This window comes from Balaenoptera ricei, chromosome 5 (genome assembly GCF_028023285.1).
Source record: "Balaenoptera ricei isolate mBalRic1 chromosome 5, mBalRic1.hap2, whole genome shotgun sequence".
NCBI lineage: Eukaryota > Metazoa > Chordata > Mammalia > Artiodactyla > Balaenopteridae > Balaenoptera > Balaenoptera ricei.
This window is the reverse complement of record NC_082643.1, coordinates 108880557-108895638: the sequence shown is the minus strand read 5'-3', so window position 1 is coordinate 108895638 and position 15082 is coordinate 108880557. Positions and strand designations below refer to the sequence as shown.

The following is a 15082-nucleotide window of genomic DNA, read 5'->3' as shown; positions in this document are numbered from 1 at the left end:
TGGTCATCTTCCTCAATTACACCTGTATCCATGTTGATAACTCATTAGGTTAATTTATAATTTCTGTATTTGAGCTTTTTCATTCTTTTTTTTTTTTAAGTCCTGAAAATTACATATTTAAGACATATCACAGTTTTTTGTGGTATATACCATGATGTTTTCATAAGGATTTTTTTTTTAAATTAATTAATTAATTTATTTATTTTTGGCTGTGTTGGGTCTTCGTTTCTGTGCGAGGGCTTTCTCTAGTTGTGGCGAGTGGGGGCCACTCTTCATCGCGGTGCGCGGGCCTCTCACTGTCACGGCCTCTCTTGTTGCGGAGCACAGGCTCCAGACGCGCAGGCTCAGTAGTTGTGGCTCATGGGCCTAGTTGCTCCGCGGCATGTGGGATCTTCTCAGACCAGGGCTCGAACCCGTGTCCCCTGCATTGGCAGGCAGATTCTCAACCACTGCGCCACCAGGGAAGCCCCTTTCATTCTTTATCTCCACTCTGAGTCACCTCTTTAGGTGCAAGGCCACACCCCGGGTTTTGATGGTATGCAACATTGCTCCCCCCTAAGATGGATCCATTTTCTCCCCTTACCAAAGCCTTCAAATACAAGGACCAATCCATTTTACCCACTGTAATATGTAGTTACAATGGGTTCTTTTGCACTTTGAACCTTCTGTAGTAGTTGGTGTGACATCGACGATGCATTTTTCATTTATACTTTTCTCTGCAAGCTGGACTGGTACCTTAGCTTGTATATGGCTTTTTGCTTAACTGATTATAACCTACTAGATATCTGACAGTGAATTTTGAAAGAATTTTTTTGGGCATCTAATTGTAGCTGGCAAGGCTTAGTCACTGGTTTAGATTAGCACCAAGAATTTCCATGATTTTCACATGCTTGTCAATACAGTTTTCCACTAATGTGCCATGCCAACCTGTTAGAAGAGTACTAGTTATGTGAAACAAGGTCACCTTGAAATAGCAATCATTCATGAAAACACTCTTCTCTGCAGGGACACTGGCAGAAAACATATTACTCTAAATGCAGCTAACTTCCAGTCCTCTACTCTTCAACAGGACATGCTGCTAACCTCTCCTCAGCACCACTTACCAATGTGCTGCCATTCTGCATGTTGTGCAAGTCTCTATGGGCATGAGCACAGAAGTCCAAACATGCAGTGACCCCTGAGAATGGACGGCCTTCCTTCAGACCCAGACGACACTCTGGTGCTCTGTGTTCATATTCAATCTGAAAAATAGAAGCGAGTGTGTGACTGGGGAAGTACTTAGGCATTTCAAATTTTTAGGCACACATTTGAGAAAAAAGTACAAGACCTGTGTACTGAGCAGGTCAAAAAGGTTCCTTAGTATTATATTTTATATCCCCAAATACAATGGAATGACACAAAATAGAGCAAATGCCTTGACACAGTAAAGTTATTTAATAGTGTTACTGAGCTATAATTGACTTACACTTTAAATATATGCTGTTTATTGTACTATTTGATTATATATATATACACACACACACACATATACATACATGAAACCACTACCACAGTCAAAATAATGTACATATCTATCATTCCCAAAAATTTCCTCACACCTCTTTATAATTCATGCCTCCCACTTTGTTCCCAGGCAACTACTGATCTGCTTCCTGTCACTAGAGATTATTGTAGTTTGCATTTTCTAAAATTTTATATAAATAAATCCATTTTGAGTTGATTTTTACATAGGGTATGAGATTAAGAGTCAAAGAATTTTTTTCCATATGGATATCCAACTGTTCAAACACTGCTGGGTAAAAAGTTTACCCTTATCCCATTGAATTGCCTTTGTTGAAAATCAATTGACCATACATGTTGAATCTATTTCCAGACTCTCTATTCTGATCTTTTGTTATGCAGTGGTGTGCTGGTGTGTGTGTGTATGTATGTGTGTATATGCCAATAATCAACTGTCTTGATTACTAGTAAATGTGGATTTGTAGTAAATCTTGAAATCAGGGAGTAAAGGTATTCAAATTCTGTTCTTTAAAAAAAAAGTTTGACTATTACAGGTTCTTTACATTTCTATTTATTTTAGAATCACCTTGTCAATTCCTTCAGAACACCTGGTGAGATTTTGATAGGTCATATACTGAATCCATTGATTAATTTGGGGAAAACTGACATCTTAATAATACTTAGTCTTGTGATCCATGAACATGGTATATCATTCCAGTTATTTAGGTCTTTTATAATTTCTCTCAGAAATGTTTTGTAGTTTTCAGTGCACAGGTCTTGTAGATTTTTGTCAAATATATATTAAGAATTTCATATTTTTGATGCTATTTTAATTGTTATTGGTTTTCATTTCAATTTTTAATGGTTTATTGCTAGTATACAGAAATACAGTCGATTTTTGTATTTTGCAACTGTGATAAACCATTTTTTAGTTCTAGGAGGATTTTTGGTAGACTCTTTGGGACTTTCCACACACATGTTGTCTGCAAATAAGGATAGTTTCATTTCTTCATATTCAATCTGTATCCTTTTTATTTTCTTTTTCTTGCCTATTGCACTAAAATTTCCAGTTAGATGTTAAATAGAATAAGATACAAGTATACATTATACAGCACAAGGAATATAGTCAACATTTTATAATAATTATAAATGGAGTATAATCTTTAACAATTGTGAATCACTATGTTGTACATGCGAAACATATAATATTGTAAATCAACTATACCTCAATTAAAAAAATTAGGTTGCCACAAAAAGCTTGCTGGCAAGATGAGAACTATTCTTGAAAACATCCCTTGAATTTTCTTAAGCAAACAGTCATTTGATAAAGAGTAAAAATTATTTATTTTTATTATTGTACGACAATTGTTTATTAAATTTATGTTTATAAATATGGCACAGAGAACATCTTCAACAAATAGTAAAACCTACTTGAGAAGTTAAAAAAAAAAGATGTTAACTAGAAGTGGTGAGAATGGACATGCTTTTCTTGTTCCCAATGTATAATGTGTTTTTAAAAAAATTTAGCTTTCCATTTACTGAGTTTTCACAGACGGCAAAGCCTACCTTAGGTAATAGGCATGATCCCATTACAATAAAATAGCATTAAAAAGTTTCATGTCACAAAACGGAGCAAAGAAATTACAGTTCCACCTAGCTGAGCAAGTTAAGGAATGAAATGCTTCTTTAACTTGCTGCTTTACCATAAAAACGCTAAGCACTTTAGTTCTTTCACCATTATGTGTGACGTTAGTTTTAGGTTTTTCATCTATGCCCTTTATCAGGCTGAGGAAGTTTCCTTCTATAGATGTTAAATTTTGTCAAATGCTTTTACCCTATCTCTTGAGATAGTTTTCCCCATTATGTTGGTTAATATGGTGAATCACATTGATTGATCTTTGAGTGTTAAATGAACAAGCTGCTCCTGAAATAAACTCCATTTGATCATAATATATTATCCCTTTTACACATCGTTGGATGTATTTAGATGAAATTTTGTTAAGAATTTTCACATCAATATTCATGAAGATCATTGGACTTTATTTTTTCTTTAATGCCCCTGTCTGATTTTAGTACCAGGATATTTCCAGCCTCATAGAATGAGCTGGGAAGTACTTACTCCTCTGCTACCATCTAGAAGAGTTTCCATTGAACTATTCTTTCTTTCTTAAATAATGAGTGAAATTTGGAAGGGAAATTATCTGGGCCTGGAGTTTTCTTTTTGGGAAAGTTTTTAATTACAAATTCAATTTTTTAATAGATATAGGACTACTCATGGTATTTTTTCTTTAGTAAGCTTCTGTAATTTGTGCCTTTCAAGGACTTTGCCCATTTCATCTAAGTCATTAAATTTATTTTCATAAAGTTTTAATAATGTTTTCATTATTATTCTTTTACTGTCTGTAGGGTATGTAATGGTGTCTCATCTCTAATTCTTGATATTGACAATTTGTACCTTCTCTTTTTTTCTTGAACAAATTGACTCAAAGTACAAGCTTTTGGTTTCACTGATATATTCTGTTTTCTGTATTCTATTTCATTGATTTCTGTTCTTACCTTTAGTTTTTCCTTCCTTCTGCTTTTTATATGGCTAAAATTGCTCTTTTTCCAAGCTTCATAGGCTATAAGCATAGATCATTGATTTGAGACTTTATATAACATTTCTGATATAAATGTTCAATGTTATAAATCTTTATCTAAGTAAGCGTCATAGCTGCATCCCACAAATTTCAATGTCACATCTTCATTTTCATTCAGTTTGAAATACTTTCTCCCTTGTGATTTATTCTTTGGCCCACAGGTCATTTAGAAATAAGTTGCTAAGTTTCCAGATATTTAGGGATTTTGTAGGTATCCTTCTGGTACAGATTTTCAATTTAATTTCATTGTGATCAGAGAACATATTTTGTGGCTTTTAAATTTATCAATACTTGTTTCATGACCCAGAATATAAACTATCTTGGTAAATCATCCTTGTATATTTGAAAATAATGTTAATTCTGTCATTGCATGGGGAGTTCTATACATAACATCAATTTCGTTAAGTGTTGTTCAAGTCTTCTGTCCTCTTACTAATCTTCTGTCTACTTGTTCTAATGGTTTGAGAGAGAGATATTGAAAACTGACTGTAACTGTAGCTTTGTTTTTAGTTGTATCAATTTTTGTTTAATAAAATTTAAAGCTATTATTAGATGCATAGTTAGGATTATCATATTCTCTTGCTAAACTGACCTTTTTATTATTATAAAATGATCCTCTTTATGATATTCTTTGCTATGAAATCTACTTTGCTATTAATATCATTCCAGCTTTCTTTTGATTGACATTAGCACGGTATTTCTTGGTTCTTGCTTTTTTAAATATCACAATTGTTCTGTATTAATGTGATTATTCAATATCACAAGCTCTGCCTTTTAATTGGGAGTGTTAAAAAAATTTACATTTAATGTGGTTTTTGATATGGCTGGGATTAAATATACCATTTGCTATTTGTTTTGTATTTGTTTTAGCTTTCTTTTAGTTCCATATTTTAAAATATGTTTTGGGATTAATTCCATTCTCATCTCTTTACTGGGGGATTAGTTATACACTTTTTGTTAGTGGCTGCCTGCTTTAAGGTTTACAGTGTAGTGTACAGTCTATATTCAAGTAATATACCATTCCATCCATATATAATATAAGAATCTTACAACAGTATATTTCCAATCCCCAAGCCTCTGTGCTACTTTTACATGTTATAAACCTTAAATTACATTTTTAATATATTTTAAAATAACAAACTATCTTGTAAAGAAATTTTTTAAATAAGGGGAAAAAGTCTTTTTACTCGCATATCTACTATTTATGATGTTTTCATTCCTTTTTGCCAATCCAGATTCTATCTGGTATCATTTTTCTTTCTATCAGAGGGCTTCCTTTAACACTTTTGAAGTTTTAGTCTGCCGGTGGTGGTAAATTATTTATTTCAGCTTTTGTATGCCTGAAAAAAAAAAATCTTTATTTTGCCTTCACTTTTGAGAGCTGTTTTTACTGGTTATAGATTTCTAGATTGATAGTCTTTTTTTTTTTCTTTCTGTACTTTAAGGATGTTTTTCCTCTTTTTTCTTGCATCTTTCTCAGACTTTAAGTCTTGTGTGTCTATTATCCATTTTTTCCCTATAAGTAATGTCTTTTTCCCCCCATCTACTTTTCACATTTTCTCTTAATCACTGTAAGCAAATTGATTTTAATGTGATTTTATACAGTTTCTTCATATCTCCCCCCCCACCCCCCCCCCACCATTTGGGGCTTGCTGAGCTTCTGGGATCAATGGGTTTATCGTTTTGAACAAATTTGAAAAATAATTGGCCATTATATTTAAAAATATTTTTCTGTCCTCCTTTTGGGACTCTAATTACACATATATTACTGTAATAATATTGTGCGATGCTGTGATCTAGTTAGCTTTATTCTGTTCCTTGAATAAAAATGTATACAAAATCTAGCTGGTCCTTAGACACATGCCATCTCATAAGAAATACCATGCAGGGGTCTGTGAATGGATTACTGGAAATTTATCTCTATGTCTGGAGATAGTTCTAAGTGCATGGCTTTCTGATGGTGTAAATCTGTGCTGTTCAATATGGCAGCTACTAGCCACATGTAGCAATTTACATTTAAGTTAATTAAAATGAAAAGTTCATTAACTCAATTGCACTAACCACATATCAAGTGTTCAGTAACCACATGTGGCTAGTAACTACCGTTCTGAACAGTGTAGACAGAAAATATTTCCATTGTCATAGAAAGTTTTCTTGGTTTAAAATGTCATCTCCACACATGACGAAAGCACATGATTTTGAGATTTGAGCCTGCTAATTCAGTCCTAAAGTTTAATGGTAAGATAACCATAGAAAAGATAGAGAAATATAACTCTACTGGATAGATATAAAGGATATTTAAGTTAAGAAAACCTATATTCTAATTCCATGGAGCTGACAGAAGAAATGCTGTGAAGACCCAATGAAGCTTAACTTCAGCAATAAGACTTTATGAAATCAAGGAACAAAGCAAAGAAGAACAGTCATATATGAGAAATAAAGGTACTATATTCAGTTGGGGGAAGGAGGCAAATACCAAATAGTAGACTTTCACAGCACCTATAACCTTGATGTGTTATGTATACTGTAGGAAAAGATCACATGGCTGTTTTCTGGGGTCTCTAAACCATGTTAAGACATATGGATAAACTTTCCAGTAGTACCTACCATGCAATATAAAAAACACCTTATTCGTTCTTAGCCATTAGTTGATTTAGTTTATATAGACATTACATTTATTTTTTAATGTATGAGTGTATGTATGTATTTAAATTTTATTTTATTGTGGTAAGAACACTTAACATAAGAGCTACACTTTTAACAAATTTTTAAATGTACATTATCGTTGACTATAGGTACGATTGTACAGCAGATCTGTAGACCTTATTCATCTTGCTTAACTGAAACTTCATGCCAATTGTTTAGTATATCTATCTACACATTTACTCATATACAAATATTAAAACACATCTAAGGAATTATACCTAATAATCTTGTTATAACTTAAAAACTTGGGATACCTTCATATTTTAGATATTCCAGGTTCAGGAAATGCATAAAATACTCCAAACAAAAAGTAATAGTGTAGAATATAAATGCTTAGATAATCAAGTTTGTATGAGACAGTCTATAATAGGAATCAAAGGAGTAAGAACATCAATGCTTGTTGTTCTGTCCCTTTCCCCAGTTAAAGCCATTTGATTAATATCCCCTATAAAAAATTCACTCAACAGAAAATGGCCAAACTTGAAATCTAGCAACATAGACTCAATTTATTTTCTTTTTATAGCTTGATTTATTATTTTGCTCACCAGAATTATTTTACAACAGTAGCAAACCATTCCTTATACTTTTCTGTGACACTGATTGAAATAGGTAAGGTTGTAAAAATAACAGTATTAATCCCACTATTATTAATAGCATTTAAAATAATTTTCATAGACATTAACATATATCTCTAAATATCTAGGTTGTGACATAAAACAACTTATAAAGAGACAGTCATTATTAAAGTTGCCTCCTTTGCTTCCACTTAAAAAAAAAAAAAAAAAGATGAATTGAGGTTTGGGGAAAATGTTAAAGTCCACAACGGAAACAAGAAATTGTTGACTAGAATTGGTGCCCTGTCTATCTCTGCTACGTAGACTAATCTAGTCCCCTTAGAGTCTTTAACATTATTAATGACAATGTTTGCAAAATGTGTCACACTTCACGCTTTCCCGTATCCATGCTGCTGTGTACTCTGCTCTGAATACCTTCTCATCACCTCAAGCTTTCCTCCATCTATCAACCTTCCTCTTCCTCTTAAATCTTTAACCTCTTCTATTCCATTGCTCCTACCCCCAGTCCTTCCTTCACTGGTTTCTCTTCCCCTACTCACCCTTAAAATGTTAAATATTAAAATCATTAGCCCCTTCTCCTCTTTGTAATCTTCACTCTGAAAAATTATATTTACTACTAACTACTTCCTGCATTTTGATAACTCCCAAATCACAGTGCTAACCTGGATTTTTCTCCCGATTTTTCTTTTAATTATCCTAGAAGTATGTCAAACCTAGCATGTCCAAAATGAAATTTGTCATCTTCTCCTTATCTCCTCCAAACTTACTTTTCCTCACTGATTCCTAATACTAATAGAACCACCTGTCCAAGCCAGAAATTTGGTGGACCCTCAAATTCTCTCTTTTGCTCATTCTCAAATCTGATTGGTCACTAAGTTCATAAGTTCCACCAAATATTTCACATACTTATTTCATTTTCTCTATCACTACTGCTATTTCGTTAAATTAGGACCTTAACGTCTCTTGCCCAGTGATTGCAGTAGCTTACTTCTCTAATTTAATCTTCTATAATCTAAGCTGTATTTCATTTATTTGGCTTGAGTGACCTTTTCAAGTTAAATCACTTCACCCTCACCGTCCCCAATATACACTTAGAACACCCCAGTGGTAGGCCTCTTACCTATAAGATAAAGTTCAAAGATCTTTGTATGGCCTGCAAGGCCATCTGTGACCTTAACATCTCTACTTTCAGGGAGAACCTTTTTGTTCCTCAGAAATGTGTGCATACTTCTGTCCCAGCTGTTATCATTTTTTTCTATAGCTGGCATTTTACATATCTCTGTCTCCTCTAAGGAAGGAGTTTTGTAAAGACAGAGAATCTGCATTGCTCATCTTAATGTCCACAGTGACTAAACAAAGCATCTGGTTCATAACAGGCTTTCATTTAGTGCTTTTGCTGTTGATGTTATTGAAACAGTGTAGACTTCACAGTCTTTTGCCTCCTTCACGAGCATTTCTGAACAAATCACCTGGCCTTCCATATAGGTACAACCCAGCACACACTTAGAAAATAGGAAAGGAAAAAGAAAAAGGAAAAATCTAGCAAAATCTGACGTATCGCGACACATGTATACACACTTACAAAGTAGTACACCCATAGCTTTACATGTATAGATTTGCTGTGGAAACAGTTAACAGGTGGTTAGAACCTATAGTATGAGCCATATAATTGCAATTAATCACTAAAGTCTGCTTACAGAGATAAAATTATCCATATGAGAACAAGATTAGTAGGTAAAACAGCTTGTGAGCCTTAAAAGCTCATTATCTTTACAGATTAAAAGACCAAAAATACACTCTTTTGGATGGTGTAATTTTCATATATCAAATTTTCATATATCAAAAACAGAACACTGCAGTGGTTTCAACAATTAGGAAGAGAAAAAGTTAAAAAAATAAAGGAAAATCGTTGCTTCAAAAATATTTTTGGAAAGATAGGCCATCAGTAATGAGTAAGTAAAGTGTTCTAATCATTGTCAATAACTGTTTAAACTTACCTGATTATTATATGCATCAGGTGCAAGTTTCTTGTATGTTGGTGCCATAAGAGTGGACAGGTTTTGTAAATGAGACTCCAGTTTCTCTTCCTGTATAAAATGAATAATTCTACATATTAAATTCTAAATCCAATCTATCCATATATGAGAGAGGCTATCAATTAGATCTTTTCCCCTACATCTTAGATCCAAATCACAAATATATATCGTCTCATTAAATATCGGCTTGGCCAAAAAGTTTGTTCAGGGTTTTTCCCATAACATCTTTGGCCAACCCAATAACTAAATATCATCTTAACGTGACTATTTCTAAGTGAAAAGCACAGACCATATATCACCTATTTTTGTATGTGCTGTTAAATGTCTAGCTCTTTGGTATGTACATGAGATTAATCAATTTTCTACTTTGCATGCAGATTTTTGGCATTTTATTAATATAAGTCTATGCTGGTAGCAGGATTAGGAGAATGAAGCCATATGGTCTTTGAAAGGTCACATTCTCTATTCTTCTCCAATTAGTGGCCGAGGAAGATGAGCTATTGAAAGGATTTGTTTGGTTTAATCTATTTCTAATCTTTATGTTTTAAATGTTTATAAAAAATAGCAAATTTGAAATGATCACTCCATAGAACTAAAAATTACTGTGATTCAAATATGAATAAAACTCTAAGAACTATAATGTGGTATATATAAAAAACTTTGTAAAGTTTACTTGAGAGGAAAAATGTTCAGGTATATTTCCCCCCCCACCCCCAAGCAAAGAATATGCTTTTTTAAATGGTAGGGGACAATACTCAGTTGTTCTATTCATACTTAGAAGTTCTCATTTCACATTGATATTTCTCTAAAAACCTTGGGAGATGTAAGCAGCTGGCAGCAATATACTTGTTTGCATTTTAGAAGGTAAGGAGGTTTCTGACTGGAGTCCTCCTACCTAACAGAGGGAGGATGTCACTAGCCATCCCCTGCATTTGTTTACATGAAACACAGAGTGATAAACATTTATGAAGTAGTGGTGAAAATGCTCTCCAGTGTGAAAATTAAAAGTGTAAGACAGCAGGCAAAATTGCTATTCATTAGGTTTATTAAATATTTGTGTGTTTTCTTTTTTTTTTTTAAAAGGAACCATTTTGAGATATGTCAGGGCACACGTTTTTTTTTTTTTTTTTTTTTAATTTTATTTATTTATGGCTGTGTTGGGTCTTCGTTTCTGTGTGAGGGCTTTCTCTAGTTGTGGCAAGCGGGGGCCACTCTTCATCGCGGTGCGTGGGCCTCTCGTTGCGGGGCACAGTCTCCAGACGCGCAGGCTCAGTAATTGTGGCTCACGGGCCCAGTTGCTCCGCGGCATGTGGGATCTTCCCAGACCAGGGCTCGAACCCGTGTCCCCTGCATTGGCAGGCAGATTCTCAACCACTGCGCCACCAGGGAAGCCCCTTGTGTGTTTTCTTACGCAAAGAGGATATCTAGCACATTCATACAGCTTATTAAAATGTTATGATTCTATGAAAAATTTATATCATGACTTGAAGAGCTTTTGCACTTTATTAAACTTCCACTTACTTACTATTATAGTCACAAATAACAAACTTTTCAAAGGGACATATAAAAATTATTACATCAATAGTATAATTGCATATTTCAATTGCATTGAAAATTTGAAAGAAAATTATAACATGTATAGATTTACTAAAAATTTGATCATATATGAATGCTAGATATACTGAGGTTTTCTGATTATTCAATTAGCATACTCTAGAATACATGCTACCCAAAAGTTGTTAAATGTGATACCAGTCTACAAGTTATATTTTGAGAAATATATATTCTAGAGAAGGACAAAAACCAGTGATGTCAATGAGAAATCAATGTTCATTTATTTCAACTACACCTTTATATTAAAATCTAAATATGTTTTAGTTACTTGAATGCATTTATTATAGTAACATTAAGCCATCAAATCTCATGGGTTGAAAATGTGACTAGAAATGGACTTTTATGAATGTGGCAGTCACGAACATGATTTCTATAATTCAGGTTCAAAAGATGAAAAGTTCTAACACTGAAGTAGTAATATTTAGTTTTAATATGTAAATGACAGCTGTGTAAAACCCTGGAGTTTACATAAAAGACAAAGAATAAATGTAAAAGGCCATAAGTATAGTTTATGTTGATCAAACTTTATTACTTTAGTAGCACATGGTTGTTATTATGCTAATTTTATAAACTATTATTATGTGTGTCTACAGTTTAGCCAAAATTTTACTGATCTATCTCTGAGATGAAATTCTCTGTTAATGAGAGTTTGAGTATATTATATTGTTCACTTCATCTGTGCTCATCAATTCTCCATGAAAAATAAACATTATACATCAGGAAGTAAACAAACCTCTTTTGGGTCATCCCCAAGCAGCTTAAATTTTCTTGGGATCTTGCTTCTGGCAAACTTACATCCATTGTAGTACATGCTCCATGAACAACCAAAAGAAAAGGAGGCACCACAGGTCTCTGGGTCCAGCCCCTGACAGGCACACGTTCTCCTGAGAAATCAAAGAACCAAGTTCATGACTATGGATAGCACTGTCCAGGCTATCAATCTCATATTCTGGGTGTCTACATTCCAAAATGAATGCAAATTAGTTTTGAAAGAAGTCTAACTCTATATTAAGCTGTGCCACAATCACATTAGAAAAGCACTATTTCGATTGACTTTAAAAGACAACTTAAACATTTTATTGTAGTATAATACACACAGAGAAAGTACACATAATTTTATAGCTTCTAATCACTCACAAATGAAACATACACAAGTGAGTGCCACTCAAGCTAAGAAACAAAACATATACTTGCACCCCGAAATCCCATCTTATATTTCCTTCCAAGCATTGTCCTCCTAACAGTAACTTCTATCAGAAGAGATTAGCTCTGCCTACTTTTATCCTATATAAAATATACTATATTCCTACTGAATATAGTGTGTATGTATGTATTGTGTGTATATATATGCCTATTTTTATACTATATATACTATAAACCTACTGAATTTAGTGTGTGTGTATATAAATGTGTGTGTATATATATATATATAGTTTTGCCCATTTTTATACAACATATAGTATAGTACACACACATATATGTATAGTTTTGACTATTTTTATACTACATATAGTATGCCATATATTTCTATACTATAGTATAAAAATAGGCAAAACTGTATGTGTGTATGTATATGTACACATATACATACACACATACGTACATAACATACACATGTATATGCAATTATCTAGTATAAGCTTATTTGTGTCTTGCTTCTTCAACATTGTTTGGAATATCCATCCACATTGTTGCATGTAGTTATACTTTATATTGATGTATTTATTCACTGAGTACAGTTTCTATTATATGGATATGTCACAAATTAATCGTTCCACCATTGATGGGCATTTGAGTGCTTTCTAGTTTTTGGCTAAAATACAGTATTGTGACTTCACATCCCAAGTCAGTTATATCCTAAGGGCGATAAACAGACAAACAAGCAAAGAAACCAAAAATTAAAAACAGGATAAAACAACCCCCTAGGAAAACTATATTCAGTAGGTATTTTTTCACAGCTGTATTGAGGTATAATTGACAAATAAAATTGTAAGATATTCAAAGTATACAACGTGATGATTTGATATAAGCATATATTATGAAAGGATTTTCCCATCAAGTTAATTAACACATCTATCACCTCACATATTTTTTTTTCTTGCAATGAACATTTAAGTTCAACTCTTTTAGCAAATTTCAGTTATATAGTAAGGTGTTATCAACTATAGTCATTAGATCCTCAGACCTTACTCATTTTATAACTGAAAGATTATATATACCCTTTTACCAACCTCTCCCTATTTCCCTCATCCCCCAGCCTCTCACAACTTTTCTACTCTGTTTCTGTGAGTTTGGCTTTTGTTTTTTGTTTTTGATTCCACATATAAGTAATATCAGGTATCTGTCTTTCTCTGTCTGGCTTATTTCACTTAGCATAATCCCCTCCAGATTCCTCCATGTTGTCGAAAATGGCAGGATTTCCTTTTTTAAAAGCTGAATAATATTCCTGTGTGTGTGTTCACAAACCACACCTTTATCCATTTATCCATTGATGGACACTTAGGTTGTCTCCACACCTTGGTTACTGTGAATAATGCTGCAATTGGAATGCAGATATCCCTTTGAGATAATGATTTCACTTCCTTTGGATACATGTTAAGAAGTGGATCGTTTGTTTATGTATGGCTCTCCTGACCTCATTGGACAACAGTAGTCTTATTTGTAGTAATGATATTGCTTTGAAATTACTTATGTATGTTGTGACATGAAAAAATCATTGTTAATGTCAAGAAATAAGAATTTCAGTGTAAGATGAAATAAGTCTAAAGATAAGTAAATACCCTGTAAAATCCTATGAATAGGAAATAGTATGAACTCACGATATGAATTAAAAAGCTCAAATTTTCTCTTTCAAAAAAAAATTACTTCTTATATCAGCCCACTGAAAATGCCTAAAGTAACAATATCTTTGTAGCAATGGGCATATCTGGACACATACTGTGATCTCTAAATATCATTTCTCATTGAAATGAATATAGGTTAAAATCCATGAGGGTTTTTTTTTTTTTTTTTTTTCAAATGAGTTAATAATGATACCAAAAAGAAAGAACAAACTAACTGATCATTTTTGGATGGTTACTAAAGCACCAAATCACTATTTTGAAATTTCACAACTAAGGATACTTACCATGCATTATTCTGTCATTTGTTTACAAACTATATTTAATGGTAACCAAACAGTTGATAATGAAAAGTTCTTTAAAGAATTCCGTCTAATAAATGCAGAAGGAATGTTATAATTAGAAGTTACAATTTTACAGATGTCAGCAAAAACGGCAGAATAAGGATCTCTGAAAATACCCTCCTCCACAAAAGCAAAAAGAAACCTGGTAAATATTGTCAGAATCAACTCTTCAGAAATATGGAAATTAACAAAAGACTTGCAGCAGTCCAGGAAGCATTTCTTCAAGAAAGGCAATGAAATTTTGGTAGGAAGCTAAGCCTTGCAGTGTTTTAACTTGCCCTATTTCCACTGTCCCCAGAACTCCACGACAGCCTTGAAAACCAACAGCCCACATTTATGGTGAAAATCAGCAGGCTGGCAACCACTGGAGAGGGTAGAATTAGGCTGGATATCCTCCAAAGCCCCATTCCTAGAGAAATGTCATTATTTTACCTATTTGGTAGTTCTCTAGAAGACACCACTGGCAAGCCTTTCTTCATTTGATCTGACTTGGAGTTCACCTATTGTATATAGCCTTTTCCCCACTGGAGATATTTGTTGAAAATAGTCAGAGGCAATTGTTGAACATTGCAGCTGCCTGAGGTCTTGGTAGACAAAACTAGCTAGACTGACCAAGAAAAAGAAAGAAGACCCAAATTACTAAAAAATTAGAAATGAAACAGAGGATACTACCAATGACCTTATAAAAAGCATTATAAGGGAATACTATAAAAATGATCTATCAACAGGTTAGATAACTTAGATGAAATGGACAAATTCCCAGAAAGCACAAACTACTGAAACTGACTCAAGAAGAAATAGAAAATATGAATAGACCTATAACAAAAA

The 15082-nt window shown here is 33.3% G+C and overlaps 1 protein-coding gene across 2 annotated transcripts in view; it reads right to left on the bottom strand.

The window, feature by feature from the left end:
• Positions 1–15082, bottom strand: part of TET2 (tet methylcytosine dioxygenase 2) — a 138957-nt gene that overhangs the window by 9313 nt on the left and 114562 nt on the right. The window contains exons 7-9 of one of the 2 annotated variants that reach the window (XM_059923359.1): positions 11804–11954; positions 9418–9507; positions 1104–1241 (exon numbers count right to left, since the gene is read on the bottom strand). In XM_059923359.1, the coding sequence (XP_059779342.1) occupies positions 1104–1241; positions 9418–9507; positions 11804–11954 (379 nt within the window). Of the gene's footprint in view, positions 1–1103; positions 1242–9417; positions 9508–11803; positions 11955–15082 lie in introns of those variants that run through there. The other variant, XM_059923360.1, reaches the window with a different exon arrangement.